The 21414-nt window shown below is 40.5% G+C and overlaps 3 protein-coding genes, 1 long non-coding RNA gene and 1 other non-coding gene across 9 annotated transcripts in view; 3 read left to right on the top strand and 2 right to left on the bottom strand.

The window, feature by feature from the left end:
• The first annotated feature begins 200 nt into the window (after positions 1–200).
• On the top strand, positions 201–7388 carry wars1 (tryptophanyl-tRNA synthetase 1). Of its 2 annotated transcripts, none has more exons than XM_085258373.1 (11): positions 201–348; positions 667–783; positions 4299–4515; positions 4629–4737; positions 4939–5058; positions 5242–5424; positions 5600–5700; positions 5818–5930; positions 6031–6204; positions 6287–6427; positions 6523–7388. In XM_085258373.1, the coding sequence occupies exons 2-11, from the start codon at positions 670–672 to the stop codon at positions 6679–6681; spliced, it is 1431 nt and encodes a 476-aa protein (XP_085114499.1). In that variant the 5' UTR covers positions 201–348; positions 667–669; the 3' UTR covers positions 6682–7388. The 2 variants fall into 2 exon arrangements, with proteins under 2 accessions (XP_085114499.1, XP_085114501.1); XM_085258375.1 differs by having other exon boundaries at positions 205–348; positions 670–783.
• Positions 6796–10195, bottom strand: LOC146552415 (uncharacterized). Its single transcript, XR_014890067.1, has 2 exons — positions 9939–10195; positions 6796–9860 (listed from the first exon to the last, which is right to left on the bottom strand). It is a non-coding gene; the product is annotated as an uncharacterized LOC146552415 (long non-coding RNA).
• A 501-nt stretch (positions 10196–10696) lies between these two features.
• LOC146552414 (U6 spliceosomal RNA) lies at positions 10697–10801 on the top strand. Its single transcript, XR_014890092.1, has one exon. It is a non-coding gene; the product is annotated as a U6 spliceosomal RNA (small nuclear RNA).
• On the top strand, positions 10791–18144 carry slc25a29l (solute carrier family 25 member 29-like). 3 transcript variants are annotated; one of them, XM_085257578.1, is made up of 5 exons: positions 10796–11323; positions 12914–12957; positions 13643–13686; positions 13971–14054; positions 14630–18144. In XM_085257578.1, the coding sequence occupies exons 4-5, from the start codon at positions 14004–14006 to the stop codon at positions 15398–15400; spliced, it is 822 nt and encodes a 273-aa protein (XP_085113704.1). In that variant the 5' UTR covers positions 10796–11323; positions 12914–12957; positions 13643–13686; positions 13971–14003; the 3' UTR covers positions 15401–18144. The 3 variants fall into 3 exon arrangements, with proteins under 3 accessions (XP_085113702.1, XP_085113704.1, XP_085113703.1); XM_085257576.1 differs by lacking the exon at positions 13643–13686 and having other exon boundaries at positions 10791–11323; XM_085257577.1 differs by having other exon boundaries at positions 10797–11323; positions 12914–13686.
• A 159-nt stretch (positions 18145–18303) lies between these two features.
• The window catches only part of fancm (FA complementation group M), a 43797-nt gene continuing 40686 nt past the window's right edge, over positions 18304–21414 (bottom strand). The window contains exons 18-24 of one of the 2 annotated variants that reach the window (XM_085257575.1): positions 21173–21338; positions 20961–21067; positions 20378–20847; positions 20147–20240; positions 19510–19858; positions 18943–19237; positions 18304–18856 (exon numbers count right to left, since the gene is read on the bottom strand). In XM_085257575.1, coding sequence (XP_085113701.1) covers positions 18730–18856; positions 18943–19237; positions 19510–19858; positions 20147–20240; positions 20378–20847; positions 20961–21067; positions 21173–21338 — 1608 coding nt within the window. In that variant the 3' untranslated portion in view covers positions 18304–18729. Of the gene's footprint in view, positions 18857–18942; positions 19238–19509; positions 19859–20146; positions 20241–20351; positions 20848–20960; positions 21068–21172; positions 21339–21414 lie in introns of those variants that run through there. The other variant, XR_014889981.1, reaches the window with a different exon arrangement.

Genomic DNA, 21414 nt, shown 5'->3' with positions numbered 1-21414 from the left:
CGTTTGCCAATTGAAATAACACGCTCACTTAAATTAAAAGCTCTTATTTTGAAAAAGCCGGATCTGAAGCGACTCCCTCTGTCTTCCGACGTATTATATTTCTGTACATTTAGTTAAACTCGTGGATTTCGTAGGAAATCGAACTGAAAATTATATATCAAAATTTATATGTGTAATATTCACGTAAGCGAATTCCCAAAGTAGTACTTTTTTTCTGGTGGGTTAATTCGCCGCGGAACCAATGAATAAGGTCGTTTGCCTGGGAAGACTTTCACCCAAACACTACATCACACAGGCTGATGCAAGTTGAATGAGTGAGCTGTCAACTGCGTGTGAAGAATACTGACGGTATACCGACTTGTCACTATATTTAATCAGAAATATAATGAGCTGGATATATGATACATGACTATATAAATTATTAAACATGACAGCATGAGCTAAGTGTAGTTTGTGTTTAGTATAGGACGATTAGCTAGCACTACCAGCTCTGCTGTTATTTTCGCATATGGCAGTTAACTCAGGTGCTGTTTAAGTATATACACACATTCTGTAGAAGATAATTGGATTAGGTATAAAACTGATCCTTGTCAGAACATGTAACATTCGTTTATGACATGTATATTTGGATATGAACTATTTTTCACTTCATATTTTGCTGTGAAGAAGATGACAGACTGTCAAGGCGATGGCGAAGGAACCATGAGTCCCATGGAGCTTTTCGAGAAACTGAATGCTCAAGGAGAGAAAGTCAGATCCTTGAAATCAGCTAAAGCAGAGAAAGTGAGTTTTTCGAGATTTACATTTCTATCACTGTGCAAATGCAAATTGTAATTTCAGATTCACAGAAGGGGTGAACAGATGATTTTCCTGAACACTCTTTTCTATCGTGACACACAGTGATCATCAACAACATTAAAGTTACTCGCCACTAGGGCTGCCACGATTAGTCGACTAGTCACGATTACGTTGACTATCAAAACCGTCGATGACTGATTTAATAGTCGATGCGTCGTTTGAAGCTTTGTAAGATCACAAAAGACGCAGGAATAAGTAGTAGGATTTAAGAGTGTAATACCGGACTGAAACAGAAGATGGCAGCACTGCATGTACAAGGATGCCAGCTGCCGTTAAACCCCGAAGAAGAAGAAGTAGCTCTGTCCCAGAATTCATAGCGCAGCCCAGCCCAGCTCAGTTTCCAACAATGGCGGCAGCTAGTTAGTTTTGATATTAGTCTTATTATTCTTTCTGTGTCACAAAATAAACGTTTAACATATTTTCAGAATGTAGCTGTGTGAACCTCAAATATCTGCTCAGTTTATCAAGACACCACATATTTTCAAAAGCGCTCCGACGTTTTCGGAGACGTCTGTTACCCACTAGCTCGATAGCTAGCCGGGGGCAAGGCTCACTGGAGCCCATGAGAGCACCGGACTCCCGGCAAATCGTTTTCAAACCCACTGCTGTCTTTCGCTACTCAGGTTAAACATATATAAGTCACTTAGATAACTTACAAATGTTATTGTTTGGCTTTTTTTAGTATTTTATTTGTTCCTGAGTAAATCGGTTTGGTTGAGATTAAAGTTATAGTTTTTACACAGTCTTTGCAAGCTCCTTTGACCAGCTGAATAAACGTCAAGCAGACAACTGAGCATGAGATGCTCGAGAATATACTCCGGTGTCCTGTTATATTTTAGATAGCAAGGAGTTTATTAAACTTCACCGAAACAATCTGCAAATGTCATTAACATTTAATAAACTATCATCTTGTCTTTATTTTTAGTTAGCACATATCTTAAACACTTAAAGCTGTAAGCTAATGATAGTCAGTGTTGGGAAGGTTACTTTTAAAATGTATTCCGTTACAGAATACAGAATACATGCCCCAAAATGTATTCTGTAACGTATTCCGTTACGTTACTCAATGACAGTAACGTATTCTGAATACTTTGGATTACTTAATATATTATCATGCTTTTTACAACAACGTGAATGTACTATTGCTGTGTGATTTATTACTATTACTGAAGGTCCGCGACTCCGAACTGTAGTAAAGGGACCTCTGGCTAATACAGCGGGGTCCCTGTCGGCTTGTAGCCGAAAAATAGCTTTACTTTGTTGTGTGGGTCAACTTTTCTTGCGAGAGACAGAGAGAGGCGTTGAAAGACTGCTCCAACGCAACTTATTGTTTTCGGAGGAAAACACGAACACGGTGTACAGTCGAGTCTTAATAGCTTACTTACAACTGGGCTCATCAGGCACTCTTCTTGGCTGCAGTGGTTATTATTATATTTACATGCTTCCAGCTCCCGTTTTTCCTCGATGACAACTCGTACCTTTCCACTCCCCTTTTTCTCCCTCCTCGCGCTCACAGACCCATAACGTGTATGGCAGTCCATTCTCCCTGCAACACGGACTACACTGCCCATGATGCTACATTCTTTAGAGCATTGTAGCATTCTGCCTGTTAGCTTAGCACAACAACAACAACAACGAAAAGGCGCTCTCTCACCCAGGAAACACACAGTCGCAGAGAGAGAGAGAGAGCGGCGCCCTGTAACCATGGCAACCGTAACGCTGGCGCCTGGAACAACAGAACGTAGCTGTCAAACAAAACCCAAACAGTCCTGACCCGCGACAAAATGAAACAGGAAAGTACCGCAGTGTAATCCATTTATTTCAACAAAGTAACTGTATTCTGAATACCACCTTTTTAAACGGTAACTGTAACGGAATACAGTTACTCATATTTTGTATTTTAAATACGTAACGGCGGTACATGTATTCCGTTACTCCCCAACACTGATGATAGTTATATAAGAGCAGATGCATGCTGGTGCAATAAGCTGTATGTTTTACGTCCAATGGATGCATGATCTGATTAGTCGACTAATTGCAAAAATATCCGGTGACTAGTCGACTATCAAAATAATCATTTGTGGCAGCCCTACTCACCACACTGGTCATCATTGATCATTGTATTACTATGAAAATTTTGACTGGTATTCATGTGGAATGGATGTTACTTTGACATGTGCCACCGTTACACCACCATGGCAATGGCACTATTTGACCACTCCAATGAGCATTGAGGGTCCATTCAAAAATATTATGATAGACTGCACATTAAATCCTCAGAGGTCTGGTGTCCATGCCTGTTTTGGCAGCAAAGGGAGGACCTCCTCCTGATGGGTGTATTGTAATTACATGTACTGTAATTCTGACATTGCTCCTCATTTGCTAACAGTGGATATGTACAAATTTGTGCATAAATCATGCATATGAATGAACATTTCACAAACAAATTGGTGACATATCAATATTTTTATACCTGAAGTCGTCCACACTTACAGAAGAAATTAGAAGTCCCACTCACTTCACGAACACACAAATGGAAACCTGGTCTTTAAAATGACTACTGCCACCAATAATAATAATCATACTAAATAATAATAATAATGTCTTGTTATTATTAATATTATTGTTGTTAGTGTTGTTGCCTGTCGACCATTGTTTACAGTTTTCCAAAGCAACATGAGCCACACAATACACAGAATTATTATTGCATTTTTTTTAATTCCATGTAAAGAAAACTATAGTTATGGAAAGCTGTAGGCTTTAACCTTTTAAACATTTCCAAATAATTTTATCTTTCATTAAAAAAACAACTTATATCAATGTTGGATGTCATCAATTATATCCTAATTCCTTGGCATCCCATGGATGCTGGAGAATCAGGAGAGTTTGTTTTTATGTGGGTTTTTGTTTTTTAATTGCAATTAATTTCTCATCTAGGGCTGAAAGATCACATGCTCCTTGTCCTCCACCTTTTTTCTTCTTTTTGTTGAAGTCCGTTTTCATATCAGTCCAAACTTTCTTTTTAACAACTTGAGCGTCTGGCTTTCTCCTCGGACTTCGGAAATCGTCTTTTACAGTCTGACTTTGTCCTTCTTTTTTGCTTTAGTAATGCAGACATCTTTCTCTCACTCTCTCCACTTCACCTTCAGGTATACATGCTTCCTCAGATAGAGAAATCAGGTGTTGCTGCATGTAGATTCCAGGCAGTAAACATGAGACAGTTGATTTAGAAGGAATCTTATTTACTGACTTACGCAGAGTAGTAAGAAAAAAATTGGCCAGTGTGTACATGCTATAAATGCAACACTGATTCAACAGAATAAGAAGGGGTCACACACACATATTAATACAAAAAAAAACCATTGTTTCTACAACAGTTTGTCACTGTGTCATTTCTATTGGGATATCTATCATCTAATACAATTGTTTTGTTTCCCCAGGCTGAAATCGATGCTGCTGTCCAGCTGCTGCTAAAGTTGAAAGTGGACTATAAACAGATGACGGGCCAAGATTATAAGGCAGGATGTCCACCTTCAGAAGACCTGATTGTGTCAAACAATGGGCCTGCAGCAGATGACTGTGATGGAGAAGACTTAGTTGACCCGTGGAATGTTTCTGCTTCCAGCACCAAAGGAGTAGATTATGATAAACTCATAGGTGGGTTTTTCAATGAGCTTTAATTCTTCACTTCAAGAGCTGTACTTCACTAATACATTAATATGAGGTAATTTAAGCTGAATAACTGGTGAATGTGTGATGTCACTCCCTAGTGAGGTTTGGCAGCAGTAAAATTGACAAGGAGCTGTTGGAAAGAATAGAAAAAGTCTCGGGACAGAGAGCCCATCACTTCCTAAGAAGAGGAATCTTCTTCTCACACAGGTCAGCTTTCCATGGGTTTTGTTGTTTCTAATTTACCAACTTTTGTTGAAAAGATGGTCTTGTAAATGATTATATGGCACGTCATCAGTAATGTTGAATCATGGTTATTAATGTTTACTTGCTATTCCAAATGAAAACATAAAGATAGGAGTGTATTGAGAACACACATTGATAATTCCTTCCTATTACTGTTTCTGCCAGAGATATGCATCAGATCTTAGATGCGTATGAAAAGCACAAGTCCTTCTACCTTTACACCGGCAGAGGTCCGTCCTCAGAGGCCATGCACGTTGGTCACCTCATCCCTTTCATCTTTACCAAGTGAGTTCTACCTCTTAATTCTGTGATGTCAATGAAATTTAAAGCATTAAGTGGCTCTGTGACATCTCTCAGCCTGATCGCAATATTGTGTTCAATATCTAAAATTATTGATTCCATGCTCAGTGAATTTTACGTTTAGACTTTTAGACTAAGTTCAAACTGAAGGTAGTGTCCTCATTCCAGATGGCTTCAGGATGTGTTTGACATCCCCCTCGTGGTCCAGATGACCGATGACGAGAAATACCTGTGGAAAGATCTCACACTTGAGGAATGTCATCGCTTCACTGTGGAAAATGCCAAGGATATCATCGCCTGTGGCTTTGATGTCAACAAGACCTTCATCTTCTCAGACCTTGACTACATGGGGTAAAATATGCCAAGAGACTATCTTTATATGTTTATCTGGTAGACCTTGGTGTTGACATTACTGTTTCAAAACAACTAAAAAAATAAAGAACTGTGTGTGTATAGATCCATATTTTTTCCAATTCAGATGAATAGAAATGTTTTGATTCTCATTTCAATGTATTATATTCTGCAGTGCATCACCTCAGTTCTACAGAAATGTGGTAAAGGTCCAGAAGCATGTGACATTTAACCAGGTTAAAGGCATTTTTGGCTTCACAGACAGCGACTGCATTGGTAAAATGACTGAAATTATGTCATCTAATCATTTATTTTACTTATAAGTGTGATTGTGTGATAACTTCTTGGTATGTAATGGTATGTTTTTGTTTTGGGGTTTTTTAATACGTCCAGGAAAGATCAGTTTTCCAGCCATCCAGGCAGCTCCGTCCTTCAGTAGCTCATTCCCGCAGATATTCGGCGGCAAAAAAGATGTGCCGTGTCTTATCCCCTGTGCCATAGACCAGGTCAAGACGCCATTAAATCAATACGTAGCAACCCGTAATGTACAGTGGTGTTCACAGTATGCAGTTATTTATGTTCTTATCCGTCTTCTCACATTCTCAGGACCCCTACTTCAGAATGACCCGTGATGTCGCTCCAAGGATCGGCCTCCTCAAACCAGCCCTGCTGCACTCCACTTTCTTCCCTGCCCTGCAGGGGGCGCAGACTAAGATGAGCGCCAGCGACCCCAACTCATCTATCTTCCTCACTGACACACCCAAACAGATCAAAAATAAGGTGCTGCTCTTTACTCTTATTCAGATTCAAAATATCTGTGTTTGCTGTCTGATTTACTCTGACCTGTAATAATTTGTCGCAGATCAACAAACACGCATTTTCGGGAGGAAAAGACACCGTGGAAGAGCACAGAAAGTATGGTGGCAACACAGAGGTAGATGTCTCTTTCTTGTATCTGACCTTCTTCCTGGAGGATGATGAAAAGCTGGAGAAGATAAAAGAGGTGAGGAAGTAGAATCTGAACTGTTTGTCAGTCCCTCCTTCCCTCATCCTCTTATTTCCCCTCTGCCTGTACTCATTCAATCTCTTCTTTTGCAGGACTACACAAGTGGGGCTCTATTAACAGGAGAGCTGAAGAAGATTTTGATTGAGACTCTGCAGCCAATGATTGCCCAGCATCAAGAGAGGCGAAAACAAGTCACAGATGAGATGGTGCAGCAGTTCATGACACCCAGGCCTTTAAATTATAAGTTCTAGCTTGCTTGGGCATGAGCAGTCAGGGTTCACCATGTGGTTAAGCTCAGTATAAGAACAAAAAAAGAATCCCGCTTTATTTCCATTTGAAGTCTTTTTAATGGGAAAGAAGGACAATTTCTCTTACAGTTTACAACCAAACTGGAAGTGCAAAAAAAGAAAGAAAAATCGTAAATAATAAATATAAATCACTGGAGTGATGAAATGCCTCTCTGTGTCAAACTAAGCATGGCATTGCCTGCACCTTCATGCCAATTCCCAGTTGATTATTGACTTCCAGCAGTACCAAATGTACCCATTTATTTTCACAATGTGTTACAGCTCTCTCAGGACTGGAAGACAATAAAAGCAGAGTACTAACACATATCTCTAAAAACCAAACTAATATAATCAGTTAAGATATACATCCACTTTGTCTTTATTTACTTAAAAACAGCCTTCTGAATAATAATTGTAACTGTGTGATTATCAAAAGCAGTTGTGTTGTAACTTGTAATCAGGATCAGCCAGCATGTGAGGTGTATTATAAAAAGTCTGTCTTATAAATACACCTCAGTTTGAACATACATCACATGTAGGATGTCAGTGTCTCAGTCATGAGAACAAAAGCAAATGGTTTGTTGTTATCAGCAAGAGGAACATCAGTCAAGGAAGGTAGAAAATCTTCAGCTTATTCTCACACAAAAAAATTAAACGTCTTAACAACAGCATCTTTTGAAATAATTTATTTGAAAATGTTTTAATTAGAAGTAAAGCCATGATTTTTGCTTTTGTTTACTGAATTACGCTCACTGCCTACTTCATTAGGTAGGCATCTTCGCAATTTCCTATTAACACAAATACCCAATCAGCCAATCGCATGGCAGCAACTCAATTCATTTAGAAATGCATACATGGCCAAGAAGACCTGTTGAAGTTCAAACTAAGCATAACCAAGAGAGGGAAAGGTAATTCAAGTGACTTAGTTGTTGGTGCCAAGTGGGCTGATCTATGTATCTCAGCAACTGTTGATCTGTTGGTATTTTCCCACACAACTATCCAAGGTTTACTGGGAATTATATCCTGTGTGCCAATGCCTTGTTGATGGAAGAGGTCAAAGGAGAATGGTCAGGCTGCTATGGGTTGATAGGAAGGCAACAGTAATTCAAATAATAACTAGCTACAATCAAGGGATGCAGAATAATATCTCTGAATGCACCAAGCAGACAGGCTACAGCAGCTACAGCATTTGTGTCAAACCAGCAGGAACAGGAAACGGGAAACTGAGGCTACTATTCACACAGGCTTGTATTGGAGAATACAAGGCTGGAAAAACATCTGTTTTGAATCTCAATTTCTGCTGTTTCACTCAAATGGTAGATTGAGAACTTGTGAAAGCATGGATTCACCCTGCCTTTTATCAGTGGATCAGGCTGCTAGTTGTGGTGTAATGATGTGGGGGTTCTTTTAATGGCACATTTTGGGCCCTTTAGTACCAGCTAAGCCACAGCCTGCCTGAGTATTGTTACCGTCCATCCCTGAACCCGTCAGATGTACAGATGCCTGTACCCATCTTCTGATGACTGCTTCCAGCAAGCGAACGTACCATGTCACACATGTCGCAAAGCTTGAATGTGACAAGAAGGTTAGTATTCAAATTGGCTCAGGAGTCGTCAGATCTAAATCGAACAGAGCACTTTTGGGATGTAATGGATTGAGACAGTCGTATCATAGATGTTAAGTGTACCTGATAAAGTGGCTAGTGAGTATACATAATGTACAGTGCTGTGTTTTAAATGTTTCTGTGGTAACGCAGACAAAGTCATTTTCCCCACAATGTCTTAAAACACAAGAGCATTAGCATTTAGTATTACTTACAGAACCACAGATTCATGTAACACGTTTACATACAATAGTAGGAAATGCACGGGAAATTGTTTAAGACTATATGAACACAGGTTACCATAGATAATATAGAAAATAGTGCATTGTATGCCAATCAATCTAATTCAGATTGATTGGTATTTTAAGATAAAATGATGAGTGACGGCCTCTTTTTAAATGTGCAGTGCTTAATGTTAGACGTGGGAATGTGCAAATTAAACTGTAACGGTAATAAAGATAACTAATTTTCATAAAGATGGGCTTAAAAGTAGTAAGGAGAAATCATTATACTGCCATCTACTGCCTGTCTTGAAAGCAAGAGAATATAAAATGTAGTTCTGTTGCTGTCTGCATTTATGTGGAGCTTTATGTATTACTGAAAGAATGCACAAAGCAAAGATGGTATGGTGTATGTATAGATATAATCTTTGTACAAGTGCTCCTGGAAACAAATAGACTCATCTGCCATCTGCATTCTTATCCTGCTGCAGAAACCATACTCATAAGAGAAAACATACTTATGCATGGCAGACCAAAGAGTAAATCAGTGCACCATACCTCCCTGCAGCTCCTCTATAGTCACATGGGTTTTGCTTCTTCATTTTTTTTTCTTGCCCTTGCTGATGGTCTCTCCTCTTCCACAACTCCCCATAAACAGGTGTTAGCCTACTTGCCTACTTACACCAGAATGTCAAATACATGGTCAGCAGTGGTGCTGTCTTACTGTTGGCATGTTCTGCTTCACAATGAGAGCTGCCAGCAGAACGTGCAGTTATATTTAGGGATGGGTATTGATAAGATTTTCACGATTCCGATTCCATTTTCGATTCTGTTTAACGATTCGATTCTTTATCGATTTTTTTTTTTAAAGGAGAACACTAAGGTCGATTAGCTTAGAACTTTGTTTTATATCTTCTCTTTGAAAAAGATAGAAATTTAGGAGTAACATGGCCTTACAAACCCAGCAGTGAAATCTTAAGAGATCCACAGCCTATGGCTCTTCAATGGGGTGTCACGGGGTCCCCGGGGGAAAAAAATTGTAAATGTAAAATAAATATTCTTCTGTAGCAAAAACAAAGTATAACTTAAATTATTCTGTAGCAACTACACAAGAATATCCAGTAATGTCCCTGCCTACAATTAAACACATTCACTTACCGAAAATCGGGGACATCTGCTGTGGTAAATAGGTGAAAGCCTTTTACCACAAACTCACTGCTCGGTGACATTAGTCTATCCTGGCGCTACCAGTAGACTGCAGCGAGAACTGCCAGCATCTGAGCCAGCCAGACTCTGTCTGTCTCTCTCATCATGGTCACCTAAATGCACAGTAATGGCAGGTTTTGTAATAAGGCAGATCGCGCTAACATAATATGCACTGTTAGTTGATTATTTACCTGCCACATTAACGGGAGAGGACGTGCAAACGTTACCGCTGCTGCTGGGTTGAGATTCACGAGTCCGGAGCGGAATTAAAAACACGACATTCATTTAAGGTCATCGCGTGTTTTGTGAGCAAATGATTTTGCATATTCGTAGTGTTTCCTCCCTTAAATGAAATATCTACTTTGCAAGTATTGCAAGTTGCCCTGTTGTCTTCCGTTCTCGTAAAGTATAACCAAACTTTTGAGCGTTTGAGCCGCCTAGGTGCCGTGTTTCCTGCCAGGTAAATGACGCTCCGCAACGCGGTGACGTCATTCGGGGCGACTGGAATGGAGGGAGGGAATCGTTTGCAAAAATGTCAAACAATTCCAAGGAATTGAAACAGTGGGAACTGGTTCTCAACAGTTATAGTTATATTACTCATGTCAAGTCAAAGTCAAGTCCCTGTTGCTTATGCAACATTCTGAAAACAACACGGAAATACGTGAAGCATTTTCCAGACATGCACATTGGGCATAAAACACCTGCTTCCAAAAGTCACAAGGCCACACAACGTGACTAAGCAAAAATAAATAAAATCACACTGAAAAATACAATTATGATAAAGCCAAAAATGTTATAAACATAACGTTTAAGCTATAAACCATTACTGGATGATTCATTGTTACGTCAGTCTATATATTCAAACCACATTATAACTACACAAATTGCCACACTGGAAATTCACAAGGCTGATGAGGACCACAGTTGATGTGACGGTAGAGGAAAGATAGCTTCGGCAAGCGCGTACGCTAAATTGGATACGATACAGAGAAGATTAGCATGGCCCCTGCGCAAGGATGACACGCAAATTCGGGAAAGATAGCTTCAGACTTTTGGTGTAGGTGATGTGCCCCCTGCAGCAGCCAATGGGCGTGAGGGGCGGACAGTACCAACTAGAGGAGGGCTCTGGGGGAGTTGTCCGCTTCTAAATAATCCGATTGGGCCGTCTTAAAAAGGGCAAACGCTTCTTTTCTACTTTGAAAACCCGCCTTCTGCCGCGGTACAGATATAGAAAGGTTTGTCTGTAAGAGCACCTCTATAGAGGGAGAGGAAGGGACACCAGTGAGAAGAAAACTGCTTTATTCCAGTTTCGCGTCCGAGCGATTAGCCAGAGACGTTTATCTTCCGTTTGCTGAGCATCAGCAACGTAAAGGAGGCTATTACCTAGCTAACCAGCCTGGCTGAACACCAAGCCGGGGGGGTCGTAAATAGCCAAGTTTACACAGATACCGAGAAAGCATTTCCCACTTACGCCTCTTTAATTACGTTTATCAGCCCTTAAGTTAGCCTGACACCTTCCAGTCGTTGCATTTTTTTGAGGGAATGGCACTGGACTTCGCTGCTGGATGTGTAGGAGGTGAGTAGCAGCTAGCCACGTTAACAGGTTGACGCTAGCATTAGCATTAGCCACCTTTCTGTTTTTTTCCATCGTCAAAAGCTCAAGCTGTTGTTTCGGTGTAATTTGTGCCGTGCCGTGATTTCTCGATTTACACCCAGCTAGTTTATGTGATAACATTGTAAACCCACATGAATGACAGGTTGAATACTAAAACACTGGAGCTGGGTGCTTTTTAACCCCCCCAGCTCAACGTTATGTTGCAGTGCTAACGTGAAGTTATTCCCAAATCTGCAGCACCCACGTAGAGATTGCTGTTTATAGTCGACATTCATCATATATCTACGTATCAATTAAACTTGCACACGTCCAGGAAACCCCAGAAATGTGAAATGATCGTGATCTCAGCTTTTCTTTAGTGATTATCGGGCAATTTCCCCCAAATATCTGCATTCCTTTCATCATTCCACTAACCCATTCCAAAGTAGGGAGTTACCATGAGGAGAGGCGGCGGTCCGCAGAAAGTTAAGCTCATGCATTCATCTTTGCAAAAGCCCTGTGGGAATTTTGCAAGCTGTTTTGTCAGTGTTCAAGGACAGGACTTCCCAAAGTCTGTTGGATCCCAGGTAGAGTTACTGCACTGTAACTTAGTCTTAGATAACACCTTCATTGAGAGAGTCAGTAGTGCGGTGTAGAATGACTATACTACAGTACTATTAGTACTACTATCTCCCTTGAACGGCTTAACATGTAGCTGATTACAAAATACAAAGGAATGGTACCAGATTTGGACTAACATTAAACTATTTATATAGAATAGTCTGAGAAATTATTTTTTTAAGGGAATAAAAAGTTCAGATATTGCTTTACCAGTGCATTTTAGTTATACATGCAGTATGTAAGTTACTGCAAGAGTAAAATAACGAAGTTGTTTTCTTAACCTTCCCCTAATGGTTTTACATCAGTTTCCCAACCTAGTTGACAACCTTGCATGAACACATGGCAGATTTAAATCACCCCAAGTGTTTTAAGCTGTATGATTTGTTTACAAAGAGGCTTTTTATTTGCATAACATATTTATCTTTAGAAATTCAGTGGTGTTATTTCTGGTGCATTATCCTCATGTTGGTGTGCAGTCTTTGAAAACATCTGATATGAAGACAGTGTTGTATAATGATTTTCTGGCATATTGACACAAGTCAAGGACAGGCCAGTGTTGAGCTTTCGTCAGTGTTAAGCTTTCGTCACTTCGTGCAGTGCAGTGACCAGCTGATGACGGCTCCATCTCATGATGGACAGGTGTCTGTTGCAACTACTGGACCAAAAGCCATCTTCTTTTTCCAAACTCAAGCCATCAGTGCATTTGTACCTTTATAACTCAATTATTATATTGTGGTTCTTTTCTTAAGAGAAGAAGTCCATGGGATATATGATGACCTTGTGTGCACTGAGATTACTTCTGTATGACATGTTTTCCACCCACTGTCTCTGCTCTAACACCACAACTTTTTGCATGCTGTGGTCTGGTGATTATCTCTTGAGTTTTTAATAAGAATAGTTCAGTGAAACAGTCAGTTGTTCATTCCTGTCTTTTTTGTTTTTGTTTTTTAGGTGCTGCTGGTGTTTTGGTTGGGCATCCGTTTGATACTGTAAAGGTGGGTGTCTGCTGCATCCTCTTTGGTGTTTGCTCATTAGTCACAAAAAATAAAACATGCAGTACTTTGCTGACAGCCTTCATTTAAATCCAGATAAGCTGAGAGTACACGATGAGCCCAAGAGAGGAAGGGGATGACTGAGCAAGAAGAATAAATCTTCTGATTAGTTAGAGTTCAGAACAGGACAGTACGTTCACTTCTTTACAGATTTCAATGAAACCGTCATTTATCAAAGGATTTGTAGGGATGGTTAATTAGCTGAATAACTTGTAGTCACATAGCCTATATAATCATCACTATGTACCTGCAGAGTCCCACACGATTTTATATGCATTAAAGTTAGTTGTAATGTTAAGGTTGAAATCAAATTCATTTTTATCACAACTTTTACATGATCTGTGGTTGACGCATAGGATTTATGTGAATGAACCTAAAAACAGTTTTCTTTACTTGATGCCATTCGCATATAAATGTTGCATAGACTGGATTAAGCAGTGGCAAAGTGAGGACGTTTTGACGTGAGACTTGTGTGAATGTGGAGCATCCGCTTTAGAGGCAAGCAGTGAGAGAATGGTTTGGTTATAGTTCTTTTACACCCTTGCTTTCAATGTCATTTCTCCCTGAGCCGGTGTCTGCTTGGGGCTCGGAGGCTGTCTTTAACAGCAACAGTGTCACTGTGTTGTAGATGAGAGAGAGAAATAAACAACCTCTCCACGGAAATGTGACCTAGTAAGTATGGTCCAGGTCTTTCTTTCTCTCACCCACTGTTATGTCTTTGAGATATTAAAATAAAAAGCACCGAAGACATTTTGTTCTTTTTACAGCTTCATACTCGGTTAATGTTTTTCTTATTCTCCCACATGTTGCACCCCCCCTTTATCATCCTTTGTTTTTCTTCCTGTTGACTGCTTGTTTCCCTGAAAACCTGTATTACACAGATCTTGGTTTGTAGTTACTGTGGTCCTCTTTGGCCTTTTTCCAGTTTTTACTCCAATGAGTTCTGTCACCCACAGGTGCGGCTTCAGGTTCAAAATGTGAATAAACCTATGTACCGTGGGACGTTCCACTGCTTCCAATCAATCATACGCCAGGAGTCGGTGAGTTTAAATTTGTTAGCATAGTGCTTGCTTTAAATTAAATAGGTTACATTTAAATATATCCTTGGTGTTAAGCTGGAGTTGTTTATTATCTGGAGAATGTACTGTGCACTGATTAAAGTGTTTAGTTGCTGTCCCATCTCTCAGTAAAGACATTAGGCAACGTGGGCGAGGTGGGGGGTCTGTTAGCTGGGGTCAATGAGGAGCTTATTCCTGGAGGAGCTAAATAAAGCTTTGGACATCATGCTATTTTTGCTAAGAGGGGGCATGGCCCCTCAGACCTCATGTCTGTTTCTCATGGATGTCCTTTATTCCCCCCCACAGTAATATTCAAACGTAAGGTGGTTTCTCAGCTGTTTATGTACTTGTAAAATAAATGATGAGGATGTATTTGAGAAGTAGCTTTATTGGCAAAAGGAGATTATTAGACGATACGCAACCCATAATTATTTGCTTTAGCCATATTAGTAATCCATTGCTGATAACATCTGGAAAAAAGTGCACTGCTTCCTATAGCCTCCTTACTTTCTTGTTTTTATAGTGTTGATCTGACTCAGTAACATCTGTGTTTGCAGATGCTGGGTCTGTACAAAGGTATTGGCTCTCCAATGATGGGTTTGACCTTCATCAATGCTATAGTTTTTGGTGTCCAGGGAAACACAATGCGCATGCTTGGCCGTGATACACCTCTCAACCAGTTCTTGGCTGGAGCCTCTGCTGGAGCCATCCAGTGTGTCATTTGCTGTCCAATGGAGCTGGCCAAGACACGTATGCAAATGCAAGGAACTGGAGAGAAGAAGTCTAAGAGGAAAATGTACAAGAACTCCTTGGACTGTCTGGTGAGAATCTACAATAAGGAGGGGATCAGAGGGATCAATCGTGGTATGGTTACCACCCTGGTGCGCGAGACGCCGGGTTTTGGCGTGTACTTCCTTGCGTATGATGTGCTGACACGCTCCCTGGGTTGTGAGCCAGAAGACCCCTACATGATCCCCAAGCTGCTGTTTGCTGGTGGCATGTCAGGCATAGCTTCCTGGCTGTCCACCTATCCTGTGGATGTGATCAAGTCACGTCTGCAAGCGGATGGGGTCGGCGGCGTTTACCAGTATAATGGTATCATGGACTGTGTCAGGCAGAGCATACAAAAGGAGGGGTGGAGAGTGTTCACTCGTGGACTTACGTCCACTTTGCTCCGTGCATTCCCAGTGAATGCCACCACATTTGCCACTGTGACTTTGTTCTTAATGTACATGCGCGAGGGTGGAGAGTGTAGCATTCCAGACTCTGAGCCGCCGTCTGTCCAACTGCAGCCTCTGCAAACGCAGACACAGCCGACCAGCATGTAAGCTGGCGTGCAACAGTGAGTGTTGTTAATTTTTAAGCAAACCTATCTGTAGACAGTTTGTACACAGGTCAAGGATCTGTTAATTAGTGTCCACAATCACAGAGGAGAGCTATGTTTTGGGTAAGCATCTGTCCATAAAGCTTAAACCAAGTGGTCTCACATAGTATTTAAATAATATATATTTTAAGAGAAAATCTGCAATTGTAAATATGTTCTCTTTGCTTTTGTACATATTTTGCTTTTTTAAGCAAATTGAAATAAACTTGACAGTTACAAGAGTTACTGTAACATACAGTGACTGTTACAGATGTCCCGAAAATGTTGAACACGTTGATCCTAATGATGCCGTTTTCATCCTATAATATTACACAAGCCTAAACACACAGCACGGCGTTTGGTATATTTGTGAATCGGTGCTGTTTATACTGTTACTTTCTACCATTAGTTAAATGAAGATGATTTTTAGGGTAATTTTTAATAGTCAAAAATTATCCTGTTTAGCATCACGTGAACACTGTTTTGTAGCATCTTGTGTAAACTGTTACAAGCAAATTTTCATGTTCATTAATGCTTCATGTAGCTTGAACTGGATTAGGCAGAAATTTTAAAAGGTAAATAAAATAAAAAGTCACAACGCACTTTTTTTTTTTAACCTGAAGATCTCCCCTCTCTGCCCAAAGTCACTAGACAAACATTGGCTTGCACACATGCCTTGAAATGTGCACATAAGACGAGCTGTGATTTCGGGCTCTAGCTACTACGACTACTGAGCCACTGATAATCGCTAACAGAGGGTTAAACTGTCGCTTGTACTGAATGACCATTGTTGTATTGTTCAGCCAAGAAAAATAAAACTAGGTTTAAAGGCCAGTCGCTTTTCTTTCCAGGAAAGAGGGTAAAATTTTAGAAGCGATTGTCTACATTGCTGCTGCGGATCAGACTTGTGACTTCTTAACGTCCCCATATACTACCCAGAAGTAGCCACCGCAATCATGTGTTGGAAGAGTAAAGGGAGGATCAGAACAAAATTCATCAGTCCTCCGCTGGAAACTGGGGGGGAAAGGTGTCTTGATGTTTTTCATTTCAGTCAGACTTTTCACCATCATAATCTCAGCACTGAAAAGATGCAATTAGCTAAAGTCTCTGATGCTAGATTTTGTTTTGTTTTTTTGGCAGAAAATTCAAATTTTTGAACAATGGAGTGTTGAACCTTCTGGTGAAATTTAAAAAAAAAAAATACTGATTTGGCTGTATGATACACTTGGCTTAAAAAAACAAAACAAACTTTAACCCTTTAAAGCCCTATGATGCCAAAAAAATTCTGCCTACACCAGCTTTACCTCCCTCGTAGCTGAGTTAATTCTGGCTGCTGTATAAAGTTTCAAGTTTGCAGTTACCACAAACTTTTTATACCACTTCTTAGACTGTATATCTGTACAGAGAGAAAGTTTGTAATGAAAAATATTGGAGGCTCTGATGGTGGTCTGTTGCAGTACGACATAATTTTTGATGGTCAGAAAAAATAACAGTGTAATATTTTCTTTGTTTGAGGCGGTCATTGTAAAACCAAATCAGATGCAATGTAATCATGTTGTGGACACTGTAGTGTGTCCAAAGAAAGCACCTTACGGTATGACATTAAGCATGTGTATGGTTAAAAATACATTTTGGCAATCACAATTCCTCCCAATGGATTTTACAATTTTACAAAGGGAAGATTCTCTTGCAGTTTGCCAAGACCAGTCAAGTACACTAATTTCTGCCACCTAGAGGCAGAGAAGGTAATGGCTCCTGTATTTTTAACCTTTGTATATTAACTTAAAAAAAGTCTGTTTTTTCTGCATAGTTAACAATTGACATTCTTCAGCATTAAAATGAGCATTATACCCAGCCAGCCTGCAGCAAGTGCATTCACGAACACCTCTATATTAGGGGCAGGGATAGCTCAGTAGGTAAAGTGGTCGCCCCATGATCGGAAGGTCGGCGGTTCGAATCCACTTAACGGCTACCCTGAGCAAGGTACCGTCCCTACACACTGCTCCCCGGGCGCCTGCTTAGTGGGCTGCCCACTGCTTCACTGAGTGAATGGGTCAAATGCAGAGAAAAACAAGTAATTTCCCCATGGGGATCAATAAAGTATCCATTATTATTATTATTATATTAAATATTCACAAGAAAGGTGTCCTAAATACAGAAGCCATTACTTTCCCTTAATGTAAATGATCTACATCTTCACAGCTCACTGACCTCCAGGTGTAGCTTAGCCCGCAGTGCCGGCTTAGATGTGGAGGTCTTGAAAACTGCTTTGGATTTGTCCAAAGAGAATGTATATATTGAATGTGGCAGTTTTCTTTGTCTTTTTCTTGTTTTGTTTTGGCTTTGTGAGAACTCTAGACTTCAGATTTTACTTTAATGCATTCATGTGTTGTTACCGCTTTTTGCCTGTGGGTTTATCTTTATTGGCAAGTAATTCCTGATATCTCTGTAAAAGAAAATGCTGCTGTAAATATCTGATGTTGCTATTGTTTGTACTGTTAACAACTTGTACAATACCTTTCACCAAAGTAGAACATGTCATTTAAAACCCCAAAGGAGAACAGTGAAATAAAACACTTTACTTTTTTCTTTTTCTTTTTTTTTTTTTTTTGGCTGGGCATTTTTAAGTTTGAACATTTGGAAACCCTACAAATTATTAGGCTTCTAGCAAACCCCCCAAAATAAAGTTTTAAGTGAATGAAAGAATGAGCTGTCTCAATTCAGTTAAAAAAAAAAAAGTGATGTAATAAACATCACATTTTTTTGCTTTCGTGGTCTGTTAGAAAGAAACGGGCTGACCTCTAGAGGAAGTAAGCTGATATCAAAGAAGCTCAATGTGGGTATTGGAAAAGATTTCCTTCTCAAAATGTGGCACAAAACTACTTTAATAAACACATAAAATATAGTTTATTAAAGAAAACAAACATCCATTATTATGTTATTCAAGTTTCAATTATTGAATTCTTACCAATGCTGCTTAATACTACCTTACAGGTCAACTGTACACTTTGAAGAAACCCAATGTGTTCTTTAACATAAATATAAAGTTGAGTGTTGTGCTCATTCAACTTGATGTGCAAAAAGGATGAACCTAGATCCTGAAGCTCTTCTCTCATTGAGAGATCATATTAAATGCAGTCAACGTATTATTCTAACTGCTGTCTTCCTGAGACAAAGACAGAAAGAAGCAGAAGAATGTATGAAGTGAAAAAAATACACATAAGAATAAATGAAAAAAAAAAAAAGATGTATTTCAGTTTATAGAGTCCCAGCAGTGTTTTTTCCAGCAGCATGCTAGCTGTTCTTTCCTGATTTTGACATATTCATGAGGAAGGAGTCACAGGAGTAGCGCAGGAACCGATAGATCTCCTCTGCTTTGGGTCGACTCATACACCCTCCCTTCTGTATGGCTTCTATCGGGCTGCAGGGAGGAAGCAGGTAAAGAAGAGATGACGTACTGAAGAAGAAGAAAGTATTCATAATTCGATACAACACAACGTCCATCACCTGTTTATTAGCTGGGCGATCGATGTGAAGTTGTGGCTCATGTTGAGAGCTTGAACATAGTTAACTGAAGGCAAGCTCAAGTACAGCTGCAGTGCTTGCTGCCTATGCTGCCCTTTGACTTCCACTGGTATGCCGATGCCGTGACCCTTGCGGTGCTCCAGACGTGCCACATCTGCCAGCAGCCCGGCACTCTCTTCAGCACCGTCGCTCCAGAGCGGGCGGACCCCTAATCGCACTAGCGCCGCCAAAGTGCTGTCAAAGTAGCGAGTTCGCTGAAAGGGACGAGATGCCTCACCTGGGACAGTGACAGTTAACATAAAGATCAGAAAGACATTGTCTCATGCAGCAATCATTCAGTCTAATCCTCTGTTAATTCAGTGAATTTGTGGAAAACGCTGCTAAATTCTGTCCATTTAAACCAAATGCACTCCCAATTTGGCAACCTATTTGATGTGTGCCATGCAGATGCTGTTTCAACCCTCCAGCATGCCTACATCCACTCATAGGCTCCAGTGAATATTCTTATTTACAATTACAAAGAAAATGAGCCATACTTTGAAAACGTACCGGTCTTGGTTCGGTCTTTTTCCACTATGATGCACACGCGCTCAAACAACCCCTGCAAGCTGTTCACTCTTTCCGCCAGTCGCTTCCGGTTCTGTGCTGCAGCCAGATCTGATTGGCTCTGCCTTTCCACCGCCATGCGGTTGCTGACAATGAAGTAGCTGCTGTCCAAAGAGCAGACGTGGACGGTGGCTGCGTGTCGCTGACGCAGGCTGGTCAGCAACTCCACCCCGCTACTGATGCAGCGACTGTCCACCAGGATGCAAACAGACCCAGATGGAGCGGAGGTTTCACTCACTATCAAATTCTCAGCTGTGATCTTTTGAGGAGCCAATGGAGTGGCTGGGACTGCCTGTGGAAATGAAAGGAAAAACACCTTATACTTGATTTAAACCTGTGGTGATAACAGGTTAAATAACTCAATATAATATGCTCCTTGGTCCCAGAAAAAAAACCAGTTACACAATTTTTTTTTTTTTTATGTTTATCTTCTGTCTCTCATAGTAGACATGGAGTCTTGTTTGATAACAGAAAATATGATGTAATGTAGTGATATTGTTTCTATTTTTGTGTGGATTTTTGGTATTAATATTACCAGAAACAGTTAGGAATGTGTACATCTCTTCTTGTCTGCTCATACCTGCGATTGCTTCTTTGAGGAAACTTGCAGGTGTGACTCCACAAAGTCTAGCTCGTCAGAGAGGAGATGCTGATTTTCTATCCTCTGGCGACACCTTCAGGAGAGAGAAAGAAAGACAATCTCAGAATTGTTACTAAGTACACTCTCATCCTTCCATTCTCTTCTGCTTATACAAATTCACATCCATGAGGAGGATGGCACTCACTCTTTATTACTTTATTATAACTTCACCTCTCATTTTGCTGTTCTTCACTCACAGAGCTCCTTTGTGCTTTGCTCAACAGTGAGACCTTAGAAGATAACGACACAGCTTTCTTTCCTTCTTTCCCACAAGGCTCTGGTGGTACCATCTTTGGCAATGAAGGCAACACACCATCTCCTGCTTTGAGAGCCCTCTCTTTACTTGCTTCATCTATCTCCTCCTCACTGGAATCATTCATTTGTATGACCCGGGTGCGTTTAGTTTTCATCTCGGCTCTCTGTTCTGGTGGAGGCTGAGCTCTGGTTTTTGTGCTGCCTCTTGCTCTGGCGTTGTGCAGGAAAACGCGGCGCCTGGTGGGATACTGCTTTCTCCCGTTCACAAACGAGTCCTCGGGCAGAAGGTCAACATTTTCAGCATCTTCCTCACTGGTGCCCACCAACTCCACATCACTGCCCACTACAAAGCTGTCCTCTTCATACGTCTCATCCATCTCAGGCACCTGTTTCCACACATTAAGAATGTGGCATCCTTAATTAGACTACCAATCATCAAATCCACTTAGTATTTTGTTGCTTTGTGTATCTTTTAAAATGTATTTATTTGTTAGTATACCTGGGAAAAGATGTCCATGTTGTGGTGTCTTCTGTTGGAAATTTTGAATTTGCCCTGGACTGCAGGGCTTCTCACTGACTTCAGGTACACTCCATGCATCTCTGAGTCTGACAAAGAGGAGAACAGACAGAGAGCCAAAATGCATGACTCACTCAGCCTCCTATCACACTGAGAAGCTCAGAAGGAGAGAATAAAAGAAAAATGTGTTGTACCATTCAGGCCCTGAGAGAATTGTGTATTGTCGACCACAAAACCGTTGAGAGACTGATTCTGTTCTTCTCCATCCTCCTCATCAGACGAGACCTCTACACCTTCCTCGACCTCTGACAGCTGTGCTTCTTCATCCAAAAACTGACGCCCTTTTCGGCATTTGCCGCGCTGACAGAGGAAGGATGGAAAATGTCAGGGATGACGGATGCTGAAGGTGCCAGTCGCAGATTTGTAATGACTTGAC

Source organism: Mchenga conophoros, linkage group LG19, assembly GCF_057382185.1.
Source record: "Mchenga conophoros isolate Kocher_MC1m ecotype Shallow Benthic linkage group LG19, M_conophoros_male_GT1.1, whole genome shotgun sequence".
Classification (NCBI taxonomy): domain Eukaryota; kingdom Metazoa; phylum Chordata; class Actinopteri; order Cichliformes; family Cichlidae; genus Mchenga; species Mchenga conophoros.
This window is presented reverse-complemented; position numbering and strand designations above follow the sequence as displayed.

Excerpts from the sequence above, each read along its gene's own strand:
- wars1 (XM_085258373.1), top strand. The coding sequence starts at position 670 with ATGACAGACTGTCAAGGCGATGGCGAAGGAACCATGAGTCCCATGGAG. Across the intron at positions 784-4,298 it reads AATCAGCTAAAGCAGAGAAA|GCTGAAATCGATGCTGCTGT; the intron begins GTGAGTTTTTCG and ends TTGTTTCCCCAG. Across the intron at positions 6,205-6,286 it reads CCAAACAGATCAAAAATAAG|ATCAACAAACACGCATTTTC; the intron begins GTGCTGCTCTTT and ends AATTTGTCGCAG.
- slc25a29l (XM_085257576.1), top strand. The coding sequence starts at position 11,290 with ATGGCACTGGACTTCGCTGCTGGATGTGTAGGAG. Across the intron at positions 11,324-12,913 it reads CGCTGCTGGATGTGTAGGAG|GTGCTGCTGGTGTTTTGGTT; the intron begins GTGAGTAGCAGC and ends TTTGTTTTTTAG. Across the intron at positions 14,055-14,629 it reads CAATCATACGCCAGGAGTCG|ATGCTGGGTCTGTACAAAGG; the intron begins GTGAGTTTAAAT and ends CTGTGTTTGCAG.